Genomic DNA, 23611 nt, shown 5'->3' on the forward strand with positions numbered 1-23611 from the left:
TTATCCAATCAGATACCCCCTGTAATTATCCAATCAGATACCCCCTGTAATTATCCAATCAGATACCCCCTGTAATTATCCAATCAGATACCCCCTGTAATTACCCAATCAGATACCCCCTGTAATTACCCAATCAGATACCCCCTGTAATTATCCAGTCAGATACCCCCTGTAATTACCCCCTCAGATACCCCCTGTAATTACCCAATCAGATACCCCCTGTAATTATCCAATCAGATACCCCCTGTAATTACCCAATCAGATACCCCCTGTAATTATCCAATCAGATACCCCCTGTACTTACCCCCTCAGATACCCCCTGTAATTACCCAATCAGATACCCCCTGTAATTACCCCCTCAGATACCCCCTGTAATTATCCAATCAGATACCCCCTGTAATTAACCAATCAGATACCCCCTGTAATTATCCAATCAGATACCCCCTGTAATTATCCAATCAGATCCCCCCTGTAATTACCCCCTCAGATACCCCCTGTAATTATCCAATCAGATACCCCCTGTAATTACCCCCTCAGATACCCCCTGTAATTACCCATTCAGATACCCCCTGTAATTACCCAATCAGATACCCCCTGTAATTATCCAATCAGATACCCCCTGTAATTATCCAATCAGATACCCCTGTAATTACCCCTCAGATACCCCCTGTAATTTCCCAATCAGATACCCCCTGTAATTACCCAATCAGATACCCCCTGTAATTATCCAATCAGATACCCCCTGTAATTATCCAATCAGATACCCCCTGTAATTACCCAATCAGATACCCCCTGTAATTACCCAATCAGATACCCCCTGTAATTACCCAATCAGATACCCCCTGTAATTATCCAATCAGATACCCCCTGTAATTATCCAATCAGATACCCCCTGTAATTATCCAATCAGATACCCCCTGTAATTACCCAATCAGATACCCCCTGTAATTATCCAATCAGATACCCCCTGTAATTATCCAATCAGATACCCCCTGTAATTACCCAATCAGATACCCCCTGTAATTATCCAATCAGATACCCCCTGTAATTATCCAATCAGATACCCCCTGTAATTACCCAATCAGATACCCCCTGTAATTATCCAATCAGATACCCCCTGTAATTACCCAATCAGATACCCCCTGTAATTATCCAATCAGATACCCCCTGTAATTACCCCCTCAGATACCCCCTGTAATTATCCAATCAGATACCCCCTGTAATTACCCAATCAGATATCCCCTGTAATTATCCAATCAGATACCCCCTGCAAGTATCCAATCAGATACCCCCTCTAATTACCCCAATCAGATACCCCCTGTAATTATCCAATCAGATACCCCCTGTAATTATCAGCTCAGATACCCCGAGTAATTACCCAATCAGATATCCCCTGTAATTATACAATCAGATACCCACTGTAATTATCCAATCAGATACGCCCTGTAATTACCCCCTCAGATACCCCCTGTAATTATTCAATCAGATACCCCCTGTAATTACCCAATCAGATACCCCCTGTAATTATCCAATCAGATACCCCCTGTAATTATCCAATCAGATACCCCCTGTAATTACCCAATCAGATACCCCCTGTAATTATCCAATCAGATACCCCCTGTAATTATCCAATCAGATACCCCCTGTAATTATCCAATCAGATACCCCCTGTAATTACCCAATCAGATACCCCCTGTAATTATCCAATCAGATACCCCCTGTAATTATCCAATCAGATACCCCCTGTAATTACCCAATCAGATACCCCCTGTAATTATCCAATCAGATACCCCCTGTAATTATCCAATCAGATACCCCCTGTAATTACCCAATCAGATACCCCCTGTAATTATCCAATCAGATACCCCCTGTAATTACCCAATCAGATACCCCCTGTAATTACCCCCTCAGATACCCCCTGTAATTACCCCCTCAGATACCCCCTGTAATTACCCAATCAGATACCGCCTGTAATTACCCCCTCAGATACCCCCTGTAATTACCCAATCAGATACCCCCTGTAATTATCCAATCAGATACCCCCTGTAATTACCCAATCAGATACCCCCTGTAATTATCCAATCAGATACCCCCTGAAATTACCCCCTCAGATACCCCCTGTAATTACCCAATCAGATACCCCCTGTAATTACCCCCTCAGATACCCCCTGTAATTCGCCCTCAGATACCCCCTGTAATTACCCAATCAGATACCCCCTGTAATTCGCCCTCAGATACCCCCTGTAATTCGCCCTCAGATACCCCCTGTAATTCGCCCTCAGATACCCCAGAAATGTACAAAAAACTGTTTTTCATTCTTGTTAATTCTGTGGAATGTCCTAGAAAGACCTGTTATTGTTATTGTTTATGAGGCTATAAACGCTTGTTTTTCCGTCCTCTCTTGTAGTAAATAAGTCTAAAATATATATAGTTTGTTATGCTACTAAGTGACTGGAGCAAAATCCTAAAGTACCAGTTTATAAGCTGTTATAGACAATTAATAAACACATTCTGACCAATCGGAATGGAGAATTCTTAAAAATTGTGTATATGAGTAAATATATGTATATATATATTTGCTTGTAATGTTGTATTGTATTTCCTTTAACATCAACATGATCTTCATTTCCTTCATGAAGTAATAAACCGTAGCCTCTGCTACCAGCTACATTACAAGCGAAATTCATTCCTCAGATACTTCGTGCTCTGTTACACATTATTACTTCCTGAGCTTGTCAAGCCTGCTTTAGCCTGCTTACATTAGCTGTGGTGCTGAAGAGGTAGCTAGCGTAAAAGGGTTTTATTAGTAAACATATACAGCTATCAGGCATGACATTCCGAGCACTGACAGGTGACATGGACAGGCGTAAGGACGAAGGGACAAATTGTGATGTCTAGACCACTGGATCTGTGCATCTCCAAAACTGCAGCTCTTGTGGAGTGTTCCCGGTCTGCAGTGGTCAGTATCTATCAAAAGTGGTCCAGTGGTGAACCGGCGACAGGGTCATGGGCGGTCAAGGCTCATTGATGGACGTGGGGAGTGAAGGCTGGCCCGTGTGATCCGATCCAACAGACGAGCTACTGTTGATCAAACTGCTGAAGAAGTTAATGCTGTTTCTGAGAGAAAGGGGTCAGAACACACAGTGCAGGACGGGTCAGGGCTGGTTTAGCAGCACCAACACAATATTAGTCATAATGTTATTATGTGACCATTGTATGTATTTTTTAACTTTTTATCTAGAGCAAGGGTGTCCAGTCTTATCCAGAAAGGGCTGGTATGGGTGCAGGTTTTCATTCCAACCAAGCAGAAGCTACACCTGATTCCAACTGTCTTATCAACTGATCTCGGCTTTCAGTGGACTCAGGTGTGGCTTCTGCTCAGTTGGAATGAAAACCTGCACCCACACCGGCCCTTTGCGGATAAGATTGGACACCCCAGATCTAGACAGTCCCATGCAGAGGTTTCTCCTCCTGAGCCCAGGTGCTACGGCTGTTTCTAACAAAACGGTGCTAAATCTTACAAATATAACCAGTTGTGTGGCGTTTCCTTCCAGCGCCAGTTGCTTTAAGCACTGGCGTGTGCTTAAAATATTCACCGTGTCATGGTGGGTTCTGCTGCGCCGAAAGCGTGTTAAATCTGCCTACGGGAGTGTGTGTGGTGTAATTGTTACACTACTGAAGGTGTGTGTCCGCTTGGAGTGGAGCTCTGTTTATCATTCCTCACATCTACCTGTGAACGGAATAGACGCCGTAAATGGATTCGCTATCCCTGAATACTAACACCGCCAGCACAAGGTCACCCTGTCTGAGAGCACACACACCCAAAACACCCCACCCCCACCCCCACCCGGGTGCTGAATCAATTCAGTGTTAAATGAACACCCCACAGCGTGGAGTTACCCCCCTGCTACGCTGAATTAACACCTACAGCGTGGAGTTACCCCATGCAGTGTAGAAACCCGTGCAGACACAGTACAGTGTTGACATGAACACCTCTCACAGTCTTCAGTGAGGGAATGAAACACCTCAGGGTTGTGCCAGTCACGGGAAAATAATCAACGACGGAATGGTCCAAAGTTATAGCAGGTCCCCAAGTGCTTTATTCCTCGCCGCTTTTTTATGCATTTATCAATACGTTTAATGTTGCATGAGCAAAAGCTGATACCGGAGACTCGATTCGAACACATATCACCGTATCAACGCTTATGAGCTGTTACTATAGAAACCATCACCTTAGAACTACCGAGACCAGTCAGAATCGAGAACAGTGGTACAGTATATCTTTATAATAATAATGCATATGGTAAGTAAATAAAACTTCTATATTCCACGTTTTCACTCAACATTAAAGGAGCCGTTTGAAACCTTTTGTGCCACCTGCTGCCCGCGATGTGAACTGCAACAGCAATGAAGACGAACTCGAACCCGTGTTCAAACCCACAGAGAGAGCAGAGCATCTTGCGTTCTGTCTGGAGGTGGAGGTGGCCTGAAAAATGAAACAGAACCCTAAAGGAACATCATAATCACTAAGTAAACAATATAATCTGCAACTTTTTATTTTTTTAAAAAAAAGGAGAATATTTATGTCTATTATACATAAAAACGTGGATTTTTTTCCCTTCACTTTATAACAGAATAATATACCAGAAGCCTCCTTTAACAGGAGGAACACACCGACTCGGGCAATTTCCTAGCGCTACTGCAATGATAGGACTATTCTCAGAGCTCATTATTAAAGGGCAGCAGAAGCAGCGTTATACAACGTACCGTAATGGCTTCCCCGCCGCAACACCTGACTCAACCCATTAGTTATCAAGCCATTAGAACAAGGACGAACACGGACGCGCAGCGGAACCGCTCGCTGCGATAACGGCCTTCTGAGCTAGGATTGATATCTAGCTTGATTTACACAAAGTGCGCTATCGGAAAGGGGGATATTATCACCAGATAACACACTCCGACTGTCTGCCCTCTGCCACATACATGAGCAACATGATACTGTGATTGACAGGAGAGAGAGAGAGAGAGAGAGAGACAGAGTGGGAGAGAGAGACAGAGTGGGAGAGAGAGAGAGAGAGAGAGAGACAGAAAGACAGGGAGAGGGAGAGAGAGAGAGACAGAAAAAGAATGAGAGAGACAGAATGAAAGAGAGTGGGGGAGAGAGACAGAAAGAGAGAGAGAGACAGAAAGAAAAGGAAGGAGAGAGAGAGAGACGCAGAAAGAGGGAGAGAGAGAGAGAGAGAGAGAGAGAGAGAGAAGCAAAAGAGAAAGAGAGAGGGCGAGAGAGAGACAGAAAGAAAGAGTGAGAGAAAGAGAGAGGGTGAGAGAGAGAGACAAAGAAAGAGTGAGAGAAAGAGAGAGGGTGAGAGAGAGAGAGACAGAAAAAGAGAAAGAGAGAGACAGAAAGAAAGAAAGAGTGGGAGAGAAAGACAGCGAGAGGGAGAAAGAGAGAGGGAGAGAGACAGAAAGAGAGAGAGAGACAGAAAGAGAAAAGGAAGGAGAGAGAGAGAGACGCAGAAAGAGGGAGAGAGAGAGAGAGAGAGTGGGAGAGAGAGAAAGAGAGAGAGACAGAGTGGGAGAGAGAGAGAGAGAGAGAGACAGAGTGGGAGAGAGAGAGAGAGAGAGAGACAGAGTGGGAGAGAGAGAGACAGAAAGACAGGGAGAGGGAGAGAGAGAGAGACAGAAAAAGAATGAGAGAGACAGAATGAAAGAGAGTGGGTGAGAGAGACAGAAAGAGAGAGAGAGACAGAAAGAGAAAAGGAAGGAGAGAGAGAGAGAGACGCAGAAAGAGGGAGAGGGAGAGAGAGAGAGAGAGAGAGAGAGAGAGAGAAAAGCAAAAGAGAAAGAGAGAGGGCGAGAGAGAGACAGAAAGAAAGAGTGAGAGAAAGAGAGAGGGTGAGAGAGAGAGACAAAGAAAGAGTGAGAGAAAGAGAGAGGGTGAGAGAGAGAGAGACAAAAAGAGAAAGAGAGAGACAGAAAGAAAGAAAGAGTTGGAGAGAAAGACAGCGAGAGGGAGAAAGAGAGAGGGAGAGAGACAGAAAGAGAGAGAGAGACAGAAAGAGAAAAGGAAGGAGAGAGAGAGAGAGACGCAGAAAGAGGGAGAGAGAGAGAGAGAGTGGGAGAGAGAGAAAGAGAGAGAGAGAGTGGGAGAGAGAGAGAGAGAGAGAGACAGAGTGGGAGAGAGAGAGACAGAAAGACAGGGAGAGAGAGAGAGACAGAAAAAGAATGAGAGAGACAGAATGAAAGAGAGTGGGGGAGAGAGACAGAAAGAGAGAGAGAGACAGAAAGAGAAAAGGAAGGAGAGAGAGAGAGACGCAGAAAGAGGGAGAGAGAGAGAGAGAGAGAGAGAGAGAGAAGCAACAGAGAAAGAGAGAGGGCGAGAGAGAGACAGAAAGAAAGAGTGAGAGAAAGAGAGAGGGTGAGAGAGAGAGACAAAGAAAGAGTGAGAGAAAGAGAGAGGGTGAGAGAGAGAGAGACAGAAAAAGAGAAAGAGAGAGACAGAAAGAAAGAAAGAGTGGGAGAGAAAGACAGCAAGAGGGAGAGAGACAGAAAGAAAGAGTGAGAGAAATAGAGCGAGAGAGAGAGAGGGAGGGAGACAGAAAGTTTATGGTTATAGCGTTTAGCTAGCCATTAGCTCACTAGTAAATGGGGATTAGATGAGAGATCTATAGACGCAGTAGACGTTTTATTAAATGGCAGCAATATGATAAAAAAATGGTTTAATTTCGTTTTCACATCATTAGCCGGAAACAGTTCTTAAATCTTGCGGTGTTGGTTGCTAAGCAACATATGACGGTATTCTCAGCTCAGCCAATCAGATTTTAGATGTCCTTTTTCTATACAAATCAACCGTTTTGACCTCTATTAGGAGCGCCTGTTGCAGTGGCCGTGGCCTTACAGGTAGATGGTCTGTAGGCTGATGGTCATTGACTCGCCTTACCTCGGAAAAGTCTCGCGAGTCGGATGTCTGTAAATGGAGAGGACACTTCACATGCCGAGATCTGTTCTAAACCCTTGAGGAAATAAAAATACACAAGTGATGATGTATGATTCCCAGATCCGATCCGGAAAAGACTAGGGTTTCCCCTGCTGAGTCGTGGTTCCTCTCTCTCTCTCTCTCTCTCCATCCTTCCTCAGTGTTTTTCCTCACTGCTGTCCCTGTCACTTCTCAGTAGGGGTTAAGGCACTGTATGTATGTAAAGCAGCTTTCAGACAATCTCTAATATCTGTAGGTCTGTAGATTCACAGACACCCACAGCTGAGGAAAACCTCACAAAAGCATGACGCCGCATTAATAATCCATGTTTCCCGGAATTTCCTTAGTGCCCTCCTGCCGAGTTTCCAAGGACAGTCGAAAGACACTGAACATTTTTAAGGAAGCTAAGTTTGAAAGTGCCATACTGTGATGTTGTTTGCGCTCGTGACGAGAAATAGACCGAAGGTTTTTATTTTAAAAAATAATACTTCCCTCCTCCTGCTGCTTTTATTTCCCGCAGTACTTCGGAATCTGACCCTTCATTCCCAGATCTCCTAATCATGTGAAAGCTACTGAGTGTAGAGAGTGAAGGTTGTGCTGCATCACAGGGAGGGAGCCGTCTGCTCTCTTTCACATACATCACCAACATGATCCCACATAGCAGACAGGTCTGGGCCAGGTCTGGCATTAAGCCAGCACTGCTGGCTGAGTTCTGGTATGGCAAGTGGGATGTCAACCAGATGTGGACCGGGTCTGGCAGTGATGGCACTGTTTATATGATGGCAAGCCAGATGTGGCCTGGTTATGATTTGGTTTATGGGCTGGCTCTGTGCCGGCCAACGTCTGGCCCACCTCTGGCAAACCAGACATGGGCCACCAAAGGGCCGTCCTTCTTTGTGGTATGTGGGCCGAGTGTAAGTGCACTGTGTGGGCCAGATCTGAGCCAGACCTATTGTGCTATACGGGATACTGTTACTGACTGGAGAGAGAGAGAGAGAGAGAGACAGAATGAAAGAAAGGGAGGGAGGGAGCGAGAGAGAGAGAGTGAGAGAGAGAGATACAGAGAGAGAGAGAAAAGAGAGAGAGACAGAAAAAGAGAGAGGGAGAGAGAATGAAAGAAAGAGAGACAGAATGAAAGAGAGAGAGAGAGACAGAATGAAAGGGAGAGAGAGAGAGACAGAATGAAAGAGAGAGAGAGAGACAGAATGAAAGAGAGAGAGAGAGACAGAATGAAAGAGAGAGAGAGAGAGAGAGAGAGAGAGTAATAGCTCAGTAGGTGTAACTGTTCAGAAGGTTGTGAGTTGAAACACTAGGACCAGTAGAAGCTGCTGGTGTGTAAATGTGTAGATATGTTCTGAGGCTAGTTTTCATGGCAGCTCACGCGTTCATCCTGACGCATTTAGCCGTGAAACAACGTCAACAGACCAGAAGTCCATGTCCGCAGCGTGACGCAGACCGGAACCAACAGGAAATTCAAAATGCCACAAACATTAGGAGATCTTCCAAAGCCGTAAACCTGCCCACTTATACGACTGTCTGCTTATATCGCTAGCCGTAGCCAGAGCTGACCTGAATGTTAACTATACGTCATGAAATATTCTGCTATCTAGCATGAACACAGGCTCCTCACTCAGTCTGGCTCTTTCTCTCTCTGACTTTTAGAAGGAATTGCCTAGAACGAGGCAGCTGTTTTACACGTTCCAGCCTATGAAAAGCCCTGAAAATAGATCCAGTTCTCCCAAGGGGAGGCACACACACACACACACACACACACACACACACACGCTTTTATTTATTTCATTATTTCCTTCAAACATTTTTATTGTGCGCAGTAAAGACAGAAAAACAGCAGTGACTATATAGTTCCATTGTCAAAAGCCCTTGAGACAACAGAAGCCTGAATGATCTCCTCCTGGGGTCAGTGCAGAGATCCAGACCTCAAAGAAACTGGATATATTTATATACACCAATCAGGCATAACATTATGACCAGTGAGAGGTGAAGTGAATAAGACTGATGATCTCCTCATCATGGCACCTGTTAGTGGGTGGGATATATCAGGCAGCAAGTCAACATTTTGTCCTCAAAGTTGATGTGTTAGAAGCAGGAAAAATGGACAATGGTCAGTATCTATCTAAAGTAAGTTGTAAGGTGGTGATGCTTGGAAACCACGGCACACCTGCAGGGATCTGGTGGAGTTCATGCCTCAACGGGTCAGGGCTGTTCTGGCAGCAAAAAAGGGAACCGACACAATATTAGGCGGGTGGCCATAATGTTATGGCTGATCGGTGTATAAATATAATACAGTGGAACCTCGGCAGAGACAGAGAGACAGAAAGAACAGAGAGAGAGAGAGAGAGAGAGAGAGAGACAGAAAGAGAAGAGAGGGAAAGAAAGAGACAGAGAGAGAGATATGTTCTTGAAATTCTTTGGGCTTGCTCTCAGCCAGCAGTGAAATGACCACACCACACCAAACAGAGTAACATCTGTCCAGCAGACGTGGTTAGATGTCTGCGTGGGGGTGTGATGTCTGCGGGGGGGGGGGGATGGGGTGATGTCTGCGTGGGGGTGTGATGTCTGTGTGGGGGTGTGATGTCTGTGTGGGGGTGTGATGTCTGTGGGGGGGGGGGTGATGTCTGTGTGTGGGGGGGTGATGTCTGTGTGGGGGGGTGATGTCTGTGTGGGGGGTGTGATGTCTGTGTGGGGGGTGTGATGTCTGCGTGGGGGTGTGATGTCTGTGTGTGGGGGTGTGATGTCTGCGTGGGGGTGTGATGTCTGTGTGTGGGGGGTGATGTCTGTGGGGGGTGTGATGTCTGTGTGTGGGGGGGTGATGTCTGTGGGGGGTGTGTGTGATGTCTGTGTGGGGGTGTGATGTCTGTGTGGGGGGGTGATGTCTGTGTGGGGGTGTGATGTCTGTGGGGGTGTGATGTCTGCGGGGGGGGGTGATGTCTGCATGGGGGTGTGATGTCTGCGTGGGGGTGTGATGTCTGCGTGGGGGTGTGATGTCTGCGGGGGGGGGGTGTGATGTCTGCGTGGGGGTGTGATGTCTGTGTGTGGGGGTGTGATATCTGCGTGGGGGTGTGATGTCTGTGTGTGGGGGGGTGATGTCTGTGGGGGGTGTGTGTGATGTCTGTGTGGGGGTGTGATGTCTGTGTGGGGGGGTGATGTCTGTGTGGGGGTGTGATGTCTGTGGGGGTGTGATGTCTGCGGGGGGGTGATGTCTGCATGGGGGTGTGATGTCTGCGTGGGGGTGTGATGTCTGCGTGGGGGTGTGATGTCTGCGTGGGGGTGTGATGTCTGCGGGGGGGGGGTGTGATGTCTGTGTGGGGGGTGTGATGTCTGCGTGGGGGTGTGATGTCTGCGGGGGGGGGGTGTGATGTCTGCGTGGGGGTGTGATGTCTGTGTGGGGGTGTGATGTCTGCGGGGGGGGTGTGATGTCTGCGTGGGGGTGTGATGTCTGCGTGGGGGTGTGATGTCTGCGGGGGGTGTGTGATGTCTGCAGGGGGGGTGTGATGTCTGCGTGGGGGTGTGATGTCTGCGTGGGGGGTGTGATGTCTGCGTGGGGGGTGTGATGTCTGTGTGGGGGTGTGATGTCTGTGTGGGGGTGTGATGTCTGTGTGGGGGGGTGATGTCTGTGTGGGGGGTGTGATGTCTGCGGGGGGGGGTGTGATGTCTGCGTGGGGGGTGTGATGTCTGCGTGGGGGGTGTGATGTCTGCGTGGGGGGTGTGATGTCTGCGTGGGGGTGTGATGTCTGTGTGGGGGGTGTGATGTCTGCGTGGGGGTGTGATGTCTGTGTGGGGGGTGTGTTGTCTGCGTGGGGGTGTGATGTCTGTGTGGGGGGTGTGATGTCTGTGGCCTGGTGAGAAATGGTCTGTTCTTTAATAAATCTTCTTTACAGTAGAATTTTAGTTGTCATTGTGCAGGAAGTGGGTCATAGATAGTCCTGACCAGTCCAGACTCTCCTGTCTAAGCTCCTGGAAGCTGACCGGAACCCTAGTTTCACTCGTTCACATAACAAAGGACAGCTGAGCTGAAAAATAATGCTTCCTCTGTGTTCTCCGCTTCAGCTTTTCAACACGTGAACCCCGACGTGATGGAGACGATGCCTTTCCTTTATTTCCTCTGCTTTTAAGCCGGGATAGAGAGGCTGGACGTGTTAGTCGTTGAGTGAGCGCTAAGCTGGACAATCGTACTCAAAGAGCTCTGACCCATTTATCGCACAGGGATTTCTCTCTCTCTCTCTCTCTCTCTCTCTCTCTCTCTCTCTCATAATGCTAAATACCTATTGTGCCTCAAAGCCGGGTGATTTAACGGCCCACATAAAAGAATATCTCGTCTCCAATCAGACTCGCGTAGAAAACGAATTTGTGCCTCGTTCCTCTCCGGAGGGACGGAAAGCCACAGAGAAAAGAAAAATCTATCGTTTATTTCTCATCATAAGTTTTGCGCCAAGATTTGGGTTGCTTTATGGCTTCAAGAGTGAAATAAAACCCCATAAAAGGAGGCCAGGAGTGTGTGTGTGTGTCTGTGTGTGTGTGTGTGTATGTGTGTGTGTGTGTGTGTGTATGTATGTGTGTATGTGTGTGTGTGTGTGATGGAGTGTTTCTCTTTTCACGCACAGCCTTGCCTTCAGAAGATGATATCAAGGCACAGGAGAGATGAAGAGCTGCACGCCATCCCACTGTGTGTGTGTGTGTGTCTCTGTGTGTGTGTGTGTGTATGTGTGTGTGTCTGTGTGTGTGTGTGTATATGTGTGTGTCTGTGTGTGTGTGTGTATGTGTGTGTGTCTGTGTGTGTGTGTGTATGTGTGTGTGTCTGTGTGTGTGTGTGTATGTGTGTGTGTCTGTGTGTGTGTGTATGTGTGTGTGTGTTTCTTATCTCTCATTCCTGTCCTTTTTTTTTCTTCTCAAGCCCTTCTTTCTCTCTCTTTCTCTCTCATCCACTACCTTTTAAAGCCTCACACTCTCTTTCTCTGACATCAGTGTTTCCTCATCCACCCCCCCCCACCTCCCTCCCTCTCTCAGTCCTTTCATCCTGTTCTCTACCTCTCAACACTTTTTTTTTGTAGAAACAGTTTGCAAATGGAGGAATCGTCACACGCCCCCGAGACGTAAACATAAGATAATCGCTCCATTAGCAAAGGAATAAACACCGCTAAGTCGCTGGCATGATATCTCAGCTAGCACTCTTCATTAATCAATGGATTTGTGTACAGTGTGTGATTTTAAGAAGGAGAAACGTACACTCAGTGATGCAGTGACGTTTCCCGCGAGGCGAGACGTTTATTAACAGAAGGAGTCTCCAGTGTCAGCTTTCAGGACTGGAGGATTTTCCGCTTTCTTGGTCAAGGTAATATAGATGCCATAGCATCGAACGTAACCGTAAACGGATAAAAAAGTACCACGTGTAGATAGATAACCATCGTTGGTGCATTTCTGTAGAGGAGTAAGTTGATTATTTTCCGAGAACAGCATGACCCGGAGCGCTTTATTCTCCACAGCCTGCACTCGGGGGAAAAATGAGACGAGAGCTGGCGAGGAAAGAGGCGCCGTGAATAAGCACTGAAATCTGAACAATGGTGCAGCGTTTGTTCGCCCGAGCCTGAAACCCCGGCCGCTGAATGGAACGGGCTCGGCGGAAGAGAGGAGAGGAAAGTGAGACGCGCTTTTCTTTTCTTTTCTTTTCTTTTTCATCCTGAAAGCAGGAGGATACAAAAAGTGCAAGAGAACACCTAGATATGAGGTTTGAGGCGTAGCGCTAACAAAGTAAGGCCATCATCTTCATCAGTCTGAATCATCATATTCGTGTTTGAATTCACCATCATCATCATCGTCTTCTTCTTCCTCAGCTCCAGTTCATTCCAGCAGCTATAAATATTAAGCGCCCAAACACGTTCCTTTAATCGTCTCATTACAGCCTCTTGAGAAATAAAAGCTTTCACCGAATGTTTTATTTATTCACCACACACGTAACCCACTGCCTTTCATCTCGGCGAAAAAAGAGAAAAAGAAACCAGAGCGATCCGTCTCCATTCCCTGGTGAGATATTTAACCGCTTATTAAACATTTTATTGATGGAATGTTTTACTCAGCATATTTGTTCGTGTCACATACACGCTGACGTTCCCCTGAACAGAGTGAGAAGTTTTTCAGAATCGCTGTGTGAGAGGAACGCACAAACACTGCTGTGGAGTCCTATTTTTCTATGTGCAGGATAGTGGAGAGGAACTGGTGTCATAACTACTAATGTCCACTACTAATTTCACGTTTCCCTTCACAGGCTTCACATTTTATTGCTGAGTAAGACGTTATTTATTAAAATGGACGCCTGTAGTTCATCAGAACAGTGTAGACACTAGGGTGACCGAGAAGTGCAAAACAGAAGAACAAATCTGTAAACAAAAAACAAATCTGTAAACAAAAGAATTTATCCGTAAAAGAAATCTGTACACAAAAGACAAATCTTTAATAAAAAACAAATCTGGAAACAAAATAACAAATCTGTAAAAAAAAAACCAAATCTGTAAACAAAAGAATTTATCCGTAAAAGAAATCTGTACACAAAAGACAAATCTTTAATAAAAAACAAATCTGTAAACAAAAGAACAAATCTGTAAACAAAAGAACAAATCTGTAAAAAAACAAAAACAAATCTGGAAACAAAATAACAGATCTGTAGAAAAAAAAATCTGTTCACAAAAGAACAAATCTGTAAAAAAACAAAAAAACCAAAACAAATCTGTAAACAAAAGAACAAATCTGTAAACAAAATAACAAATCTGGAAACAAAATAACAAATCTGGAAACAAAATAACAAATCTGTAAACAAAATAACAAATCTGTAAAAAAACAAAAACAAATCTGGAAACAAAAAACAAATCTGGAAACAAAATAACAGATCTGTAGAAAAAAAAATCTGTTCACAAAAGAACCAATCTGTAAAAAAAACAAAAAAAAAACAAAACAAATCTGTAAACAAAAGAACAAATCTGTAAAAATAAATCTGTAAACAAAAAACAAATCTGTAAAAAAAAAACAAATCTGTAAACTAAAGAACAAAACTGTAAACAAAAAACAAATCTGGAAATAAAAAAAAACAAATCTGGAAACAAAATAACAAATCCTTAAAAAAAAAGGAAAATAAAATAACAGATCTAGAAACAAAATAACAAATCTGTAAAAAAATAAATAAATAAAAACTTGAAACAAATCTTTTTAAAAAAATGAAAACAAAATTAAAACAACAACAAAAAACAAGATAAGAAATCGAAAACAAAATAACAAAAAAAAAAAATCCGAAAACAAAATAATAAAAAAAATCAAAATATCAAATCTGTAAACAAAATATCAAATCTGTAAACAAAAAACAAATTCGAAAACAAAATAACAAATCTGTAAACTAAAGAACAAATCTGAAAAAAAAAACAAACCCGAAAACAAAATAACAAATCTGAAAAAAAAAAACAACAACAACAAAAAACAAGATAAGAAATCCGAAAACAAAATAACAAAACGTAACAAACTATAAAAAATAATTTTGTTATTGTTCTCTAATTTTGGGACACAACTGATGTAGTGCAAAATTACCATCATATCTACTTGTTGATTATTTTGGAACAAATCAATCCATTTATCATTTATCTTCCATTCGGTGGGGAGAAAAAGCTAGTTGAATGGACTGAGTTTAAAATGTGTACATGGGTTCCTTGTGATCGAATTAAGACGATTCGTTTTCCTACATCAAGGCCATGTTAGTGTGGATTTTCAAATCCCTGAATATAATGAAACGCCAAAAAGCTCACACCTGAGCCGAGACTCGAACCCATCACCAGCACTGAAATCCTCCTTGTGAAATTAAAAATTCCTTTAAATTTAGCATGGTGAAAGAAATTGCGCCTTATAGGTATCAGTATTTTTTATTACTAATTATTAATTAATTATGAACGTTTTATTATTAATAAATTGATGTGAGGCAAAGCAGAACCTTCACTACGTTGCTTTTATCTTGTGAGTTAAAAGAAAAAAGAAAAATGAACTTGAGCAAAGGGAATTTCTTTTAATGCGTTTGCTTCTGGTGGTCAGTGAGACGCGTTAGCGTGAGAACGATCTCCAGAACGGATGTTTGTAGGAATTATAGTAATTGATCATCATAACCAGTAGATTTTGGAATTGATCCAAACAGGTTCAGTGTCACATCAAGGTCTGGAATAGTTTTAGCTATATGGAGGAGGAAGAAGAGGAGGAGAAAAGAAATATATAAACACCTTACCGAAAATGTCATCAGCGTGTAAGCTGTTGCTATAGAAACGCATCCGATAAAGCATCAGAACCATAATTAGAATCATTTGGAAGTTATACAGTCAATAAATAAATGAAGAAAATAGCGTGTGGTTTAGTTTGACCTTACACTCTTCTACCTTTGTCTTTGCCTCTTCATCTGTTTCAATTCAGAGCTCATAAAATATCGTTTTCCCCGATTCACTCAAACGTCCTTAAATATGAGCTCTTCTTCTCCCTTCCTGTCTCCTAAATAATCCAATGTATAAAATCTAATCTTCCTAATTAATGAGTGCAGTAAAGCGTTATAAAAGATAACGTTAGCTCCTCTTCTCTCTTTCAGGCTTTTGGAAAAGGTTGAACATTGAAAATATCATTTTCTTAATGAGTGTAGTTAAAAGAGGTTTATAGAGATACAGTCACTCATCTGTTTTGGATAATAACATTATGACCACCTGCCTAAAATTGTGTCGGTCCCCCTCCTTTTTGCTGCCAAAATAGCCCTGACCCGTCCAAGGCATGGACTCCACTAGATCCCTGAGGGTGTGCTGTGGCACCAAGATGTTAGCAGCAGATCCTTGTAAGTCTTGTAAGATGCCCTGCCTCGCAACCTCCAGGACTTAAAGGATACTTTTGATAGATACTGACCACTGCAGACCGGGAACACCCCACAAGAGCTGCAAGAGTTTTGGAGATGCTCTGATCCAGTGGTCTAGCCATCACAATTTGGCCCTTCATCAAACTCAAAGCTCAAATCCTTACACTTGTCAATTTTTCCTGCTTCTAACACATCAACTTTGAGGACAAAATGTTGACTTGCTGCCTAATATATCCCACCCACTAACAGGTGCCATGATGAGGAGGTGATCAGTCTTATTCACTTCACCTCTCAGTGGTCATAATGTTATACCTGATTGGTGTATCTCTTATAGGACAAAATATGAGCATGGAAACAAACATTGCTGTCCACATTCATGCATTTTCTGTAGGAGCTTGGAGTCTATCCCAGTTTACTCAGGACGAGGTGCCAGCCAATTCACAGGGCGCAATCACACAATCATTAGGGATGCCAATCACGTCTTTAGACCTGGGGAGGAACCCGGAGAACCCAGAGGAGGACATGCAAAGCCTGTGCATCTTAAAGATAACGTCTCTCTGTATCTGTCTGTCTGTAGGCTCTATACAGGGAGAGCACCAGAGGAGGCTGTATAAGGAGATGTTAGAAAGCTACAACCGGCTGGAGAGACCCGTGGCCAATGACTCCGCGCCTCTGGTGGTGGAACTTGGACTCACGCTGCTCCAGATTATAGATGTGGTGAGTAAAGGCTTGTAGAAACGTTCATATTGTTGTAATAATCCAAAGATAACTGAACTCGCTTACGTACATCCGTCTCTGGCAACACAAGCTTCTCGAAAGGGATGCAGCCTACATTTCTGTATGAAAGTGCAGTACAGGTTATCGCTCCCTACTGCATCTGAGCGTGAAAATTCAATCACACACACTGCGAGGGAGCATCTTACACACTCTCAATCTCCATCCACAATCCACCAGGGAAGCTGTGTCTTATTCCATCTCTCCCCTCAAACATTCCGAGACTCGCTGTCTGTTCTCTTCCTCTGACAGATTTTTATTGGATACTGTACATTTTGACAATTTTTGATTTCCAAAATATGATTTTTTTTTTTTTTTTAAATAAGAATCTTCTTACAGTATATTGCAAAAAGTGTGTCTTCTTCTAATATCCCATCCCCAAACTTTATTTAAGCAGTGAGCTGCATGAAGCCTTGATCGATCAGGGAGCAAATATAATTATATCGATCGAAATCCAGTACAAAAATAAAGAGTAACTCTTCCTTGGGATATCTTTTCTCATTAGTTACAGCGACAGCGAGGGCAGGAACTTAGCAGTCTACCGAAATTGGAGTGCTAGAGCTCGTTATTTTGGGCAGAAGCTCCACCGCTAGCAAACTAACCATGACTCTGAAACACGAGCAAATTGAATAAAAATAATAATAATAATAAAACTATGCAGTGCAAAGCTGTCTCACAACTCTACTGCTATTACAGCATGCCATTCGAACCCAAATATCAAATATCATTGCACGAGGGTTGGGTGGATACACGGTGCTAGCGGTTGAGTCATTGTCGTAGTCACGGTGTTATACAGAGACTAGCTTTTTTTAATTTCGTCTCTGGAAATTTGAATTGCTCACTTTCTCTGGCGTGTGCTCGATGCAATATGTCACAGTAATTCTGAGTAAGTGTTAGCCTGATTATGCATGGATGCTCTTCATTTTCCTGTCAAAGATATTCCCACTGGAAAACCACAGATATACAATATCTTCCCAGAGCGGAGAAAATAATGGCATCTTTACTGGCCACTATATTTCTACACAGGCAAATTCTCATGCCTGTATTCACGTATGAAAAGAAGGTAAATCTGGAGCAGGTTGAACTTGCTCAAGAGGAAACCCGCTCGGGGTCACCAGTACAGTGTCCAGAGCTGATCAGAAAAGTTTCTTCACAGCAAGCTTCAGGGTGAAATACTGTGTTCAGGTGCATTAGTACCTCTCAAACATCTTAAGTAGCTTGCCCAAGGCTCTCTGGTAATGCTCCTGCAACCAGTGGACCTATTCATGTTATCTTTATAATCCTAACGATTCCTAACAGGCACCAGCTACTAATACGTCTATTTATGTAGCCTTGTCCATTCCTGGTCAGAAAAGTTAAAGTACCATTGTCAAAGGCAGTGGTACACCTCCAGCTTACAGTTGACCCTTTTTATCAACCAATTTTTTTCACAGAATACTTGCTTGATAGCAAAGGTACCCTTCCACTTACCAGTAAACCCATTTCTGCCAGCTTTGCCCAGTCCTGTTCAGAATATTTCACAGTAAACATAGTACCTTATTCAAGGGCATTGGTTTCCTCCCAGCTACCACTAGGCCTGGTCATAGTACACCAAGGGGTTAAGTACTATCCAGCTAACAATCAACCCATTTCTTTTAACTAGTTCTGGTCACAACGTTTCACAAGAAGCTGTTGAACACCTTGCTCGGGGGCAGTGATTCACCCCCAGGTGCTGGTTCCTTTCTGGCTACTAATTGGCCTATTTCTGACAACCGTCTTCAGTCCTGGGATGAGACCAAACAATGAAAAGTGTAGATGTAGCTGCCACAGCTGGGATTTTTCTCTAAATAGAAGTGGAAACACTGGCCGTGACAGTGAGAGTGTAGAATCCTAACTGGTGTAAGCTGAAGCCACTACAAATAGTGATCTTCTAGCGTTTACTCCGTTCGTCTTCAATACAGAAGTAAAAATCCAGTTTTACAAGTGATTTCTTTCTTAGTAAAAGGGAAAGGGGGCTTCATCATTCTGTCTGACAGCTAAGGATACTCTGAATCAGCATCAATCCAAAAATCTGTCACTTGTTTCTGCATAAAATTAGTTCCGCAGAACAAAATAGACCCATAAAACTGTCTTGTTTAATGGCACTCAAGCTGGCGAGGGGCTCTCCATTAATATGGAAGAGGTTTCTTGTTCAACTGAATTTGGAGCTAAGGAGCAGTTTTGCCCTTGGGTCTTTCAAGTTTCTAGACATTATTGTATTCGCTGATATGATAAAGACATTTGCAACGCTTTCAGGAACTTTTGTGATTTTGTGTGCAAGCTCTATACGTTTTAGTCAATGTGACTAACATCCCAGAATACAGCAGAGCCCATTTATACGGCTTAATATAGCAAATGTAAAGCACTTGTGCCTACTGACATGCTGAATCCCGGAGCATGCAGTGTAATTGCAGTTGGAAAAAAAAAGAAAAAGGTTTTGTTCACTGTTTTGTACAGAATTCTCGGAAAAGACGAAGGAAAACAGCCGTTTTGATGAACACATCATTTAAAAAACACCATCTGCGATCGCTACGGAAGCCTAAAGCACACGTTTTAAGACGACATGAGTTGATCATTTATATGAGTTTTAATGACACTTTTGGCACAAATGATCAAAAAAAGTTGTCACAAATACATTACTGCACAGTGAAATTCTTTCTTCGCATATCCCATCCTTGTGCACCTCCTGGGTTGGGGGCCTTGCTCAAGTGGCTATGCTGGGACTTGAACCCAGATCTTCCGGTCAACGGCCCATAGCCTTAACCACTTGAGCTACCACCGCATAGCCCAGCTTATTAGGAAGCTGGGGTCAGAGCACAGGGTCAGCCATGATACAGCGCCCCTGGAGCAGGGAGGCTTAAGGACCTCGCTCAAGGACCCAACAGCAGTAGCTTGGCAGAACCCCCAACCTTCTGATCAGTGACCCAGAGCTTTAACTACGTGAGCCGCCACTTAACTTTTTCCCCATGTAAGTTACAATTAAGGGGATGTGAAATACTAGTCAAAATGGAGTGTCGAGTTTGCTGCATGAAGCAAGTTTATATTGTATGTAAGTTTTGGTCCTGAGTGTCCTTCTGTGAGAGATGCTGTTTATCACTCATTTGATGGGATTATACTGTTTGTTCCATCACGGTCCCAACCGCTACGGCTTAAGCGCGGCTCCGACAGCCCCAGATGGCACGGTGCCCATCGGTTATGGCTGGCAGGCTGTGAAATTGAACGCATGACTGGCACCCAAATAGGAGTGTGCCGGGATTGTCAGCTGCCGCATTATGCCACGGTGAATGAGGGAAGCCATAAACTAGATCGGGGATGGAGCGAAGGAAAGGCCAAGGATTTGTGGTACTGCTGCTGTTGTCATTGTGCTTAAGGAGTCCGTAATATATATATATATATATATATATATATACATAAGCAGAGGTTCTTTAACACATCTCAGTGACCAAACTTAAACTCTGACTCATGAGCCGAATGTGACTTATCGACATGACACCACATCAAACGCAGGGCTACAGATTTCAAGGACGAACCCGAGTTTACGTGAGGTATGCGAATGTGTGAGTGTGGGTGGTTCAGGTGCTTTAAAAGAAAAGCGTCAGATCACAAGGTTTATTCCTTACCCCACAACTCCCCCACCCCCCTTCACTGCCTCTCTTTTTTATCTTTTCCCACTCACTCTGTTACTCTCTCTAAATAGGTTACGTTGAAAGAAATTAAATGACTTGACAGAGATATGGAGAGTTTCTGTGTGTGTGTGTGTGTGTGTGTGTGTGAATCAGATTAGCGGCTGCACCTCAGATTAATGTTGTCATCCATAGTCGACTTCCCTTATTAAATTCATTCGGGAGTTTTTTTTAATCAAATAACGAAGGGATCTAGCGCTATGTAACAAAAAAAAAAAGGTGTATGCTAATGGCTGAGCTCCATCTGCATGCATCGAACCCTGTTTTCCACTTCACTGCTTCAGCTTGTTGACTTGAGGAGTGTAAATACACACAGCTGCTTATCAGACTCTGAAATATCATCATCATCTGTGAGGAAAAGGTGAATTGTGTACAAGTATTGCATTGCAATAGCCTTGATGGACAGAAACAGTGTCTGAGCCAAGTATTGAACTGAAAGCAAGCTAAAAAAAAAATAAATAAAACACTATGATCTTATGATCATGCCAGCAACTGATCACAGAGCAAGCCGTCACTCAGCTCCAGCTGAGACATGAACTCATCTGTGCCTGAAGAAATGAACTGATTTCAGCCATGAAATAATCGAAGATCAAGCCAAGAGCTCGTCTCAAATGATGAAGTACTTTCAGACTGATCCCAGATACAGCTATAAACTGATCCACAGACTGAGCCATGCCACCTAAATGAGGATGAGGTTCTCTTCTGAGCCCGGTTTCTCTCAAGTTTTCTTCCTCAGATCATCTCAGGGAGTTTTGCCACACCTCCGTCGCCTCAGGCTTGCTCATTCGGGATAAATTTTCTTTAGGGATAAATAGTAACTTTAAACTTTTCCTATACTTCTGTAAAGCTGCTTTGAGACAATGTCCATTGTTAAAAGCGCTATACAAATAAAGTGCATCTGGGACTGAGGTGTAAACTGATCTCAACCGAACTGATTTCAGGAGCTAATCTCATGATCTCAGGAATCTCAGACTGTACTATGAACTGATCTCAGACCAAGGCATGAACTGCTTTTGGACCATGCTGTGAATTGAGCTAGGACCAGACCATGAACCCATCTCATATGAACACCTCAATCCAGCAATTAGTGCCTCCCATATCCTATACAGTGGAACCCTCGGCATAGGAATGCCCTCCCTTATAAACTTACGCCTACAGAGTTGACATTTTGCAAGAATTTTGCATTTTCAGCATTTGAACGAACCGAACAGTCAGTTCAGCAAAAGCTGTTTCGAGTCAACCCACGATACCAACCTTGCCGTGCACATGGCACACAAAACTGGAAAAAACCTCAGGAGAACTTCAGAGAAATCTGATTGGTTGGATCCCACAGGATTTCCAGGAGACGTCTGGCTTTCACCTGGAAACAAAGCCATCGTGACACTCTTACTTCCCTCCTGGAAGAAGGAAGTCATTGTGTTTACAGCCGTGACAGTGAGCGCTTATGAGGATCAGCTAAATGCTGGGATTTCCAAATGATGTGTAGCTCACGGTACAGACTCAGTAACCTCACCACTTTCTAAAATCTATAGTTGCACACTGGGGTGTTTTCGTAGCGTCGTCTACACGAGACGAGGTTCAGATTAACGTCACAGTATCACTTTGGCTAGCTTTCAGAGCTCAAATGAATGAGAGCAAGAAGTATTTGGCAACAGGCTACAATTCCAGAAATGATCCGAGATGAATCCTGCCTAGCACAAGAAGATGAACAACTGAGGTCATGAAGCCTTTATTATCACCATACATACATTACAGCACAGTGGAATTCTTTCTTCACATATCCCAGCTGAGGGAGTTGGGGTCAAATCGCAGGGGCAGCGTGGAGCTGAGAGGGTTAAGAGCCTTGCTCAACAGTGGAGTTTTTTGGTGGTGCTGAGGCTTGAACCCCGATCAACAATCCACAGCCTTTCCCACTTGAGCCACCAACAGACCAGGATATGAACAGAACATGTGATCTTTGCTGGATGGGTCGACGGGATGACTATCGGAGGCAGGATCAAAGCTCCTCGAAGCCGTAACGGTGTAAGCAGATGGTGAAAGCTGTGTTCGTTTTCTGCCGAAGCGCTAATGTTCTGTTACGCTTCTGGTTATTGGCACAAATAAGCAGCTGGCAGCCTTAAGTGACTCAACCTCGTCTATCTCACAGTGTGAGATCAATAATCACAAGCATATGCGTTCATCCAAGCCGTAGTCGGATTTATGGGGATTTTATCCTTGATGAATTTGTGAGTATTATGTCAAGGGATTTTGTTCATTTAGCGTTCCGAGAATAGAACAGCACCATATAGAGCATGGCTAGGTATAAAGCAGGCAAGAATACACTGAGCTGTACTTTACAACTGGCTGAAGGTGCAGGTGTGACTGGAAACAGGTGTGTGTGTGTGTGTTTGTGTGTGTGTGTGTGTGTGTGTGTGTGATTAGATGGATGAGGATGTGTGAGTGATTGGAGGAGTAGTCTGTGACAGCCATGTTTGTAGGCTGCAAGGTGTTCTGGGAACCACTAGTTGGGGGCTGATATAACAAAATATATTATAGATATAGAGTTTATTGACTCTGGAAGGGAACTGGGGCAATGTTACATCACCATGAAAACACAAAGGACTTTACACTTACATGAAGTCCCTTTTTCTAGACGCCGTATTGTCTGCCATTTGGATTTGAAAAGCAGATTGTTCAGGAGAAATGTTCAGGAATAAATCAAGCAATTAATCAGCTAGACCATTAAAAAAAGAACATTGAAAGGAATAGAATGTTTACAAGAACGTTAAAAAAAATTGTAAAAGAAAGTAAGAATAAATAATAAGGCAGAAATAAGGTTCCATGTGTTATGGTGTTGCTGGTTAGTCGCTATGGTGTCCCAGTTGGTTGCTACTGATTTGATGTTATCTGTCATGCTATTTTAGAAGGAAGGAAAGACTGAAAGAAGGTACAAAGGTAGGATCTACCTTGGTACCTACTTTCAGTCTTTCCTTCCTTAGGTAGGAAGGAAGGAAGGGAGGAAGGAAGGATGGTAGGAAGGAAGGAAGGGAGGGAGGGAGAGAGGGAGGAAGGAAGGAAGGATGGTTGGTAGGAAGGAACGAAGGGAGGGAGAAAGGAAGGAAGGAAGGAAGTAGGATGGTAGGAAGGAAGGAAGGAAGGAAGGAAGGATGGTAGGAAGGAAGGAAGGAAGGATGGTAGGAAGGAAGGAAGGAAGGATGGTAGGAAGGAAGGAAGGAAGGAAGGAAGGATGGTAGGAAGGAAGGAAGGAAGGAAGGAAGGATGGTAGGAAGGAAGGAAGGAAGGAAG

The 23611-nt window shown here is 43.8% G+C and overlaps 1 protein-coding gene across 1 annotated transcript in view; it reads left to right on the forward strand.

Moving 5' to 3' along the window:
* The window catches only part of chrna8 (cholinergic receptor, nicotinic, alpha 8), a 56400-nt gene that overhangs the window by 1065 nt on the left and 31724 nt on the right, over positions 1-23611 (forward strand). Inside the window, exon 2 of the mRNA XM_058384449.1 lies at positions 16429-16568. Within this exon, the coding sequence (XP_058240432.1) occupies positions 16429-16568 (140 nt within the window). The remainder of the gene's footprint in view (positions 1-16428; positions 16569-23611) is intronic.

The sequence above is a fragment of the Hemibagrus wyckioides genome, linkage group LG29 (assembly GCF_019097595.1).
Source record: "Hemibagrus wyckioides isolate EC202008001 linkage group LG29, SWU_Hwy_1.0, whole genome shotgun sequence".
NCBI lineage: Eukaryota > Metazoa > Chordata > Actinopteri > Siluriformes > Bagridae > Hemibagrus > Hemibagrus wyckioides.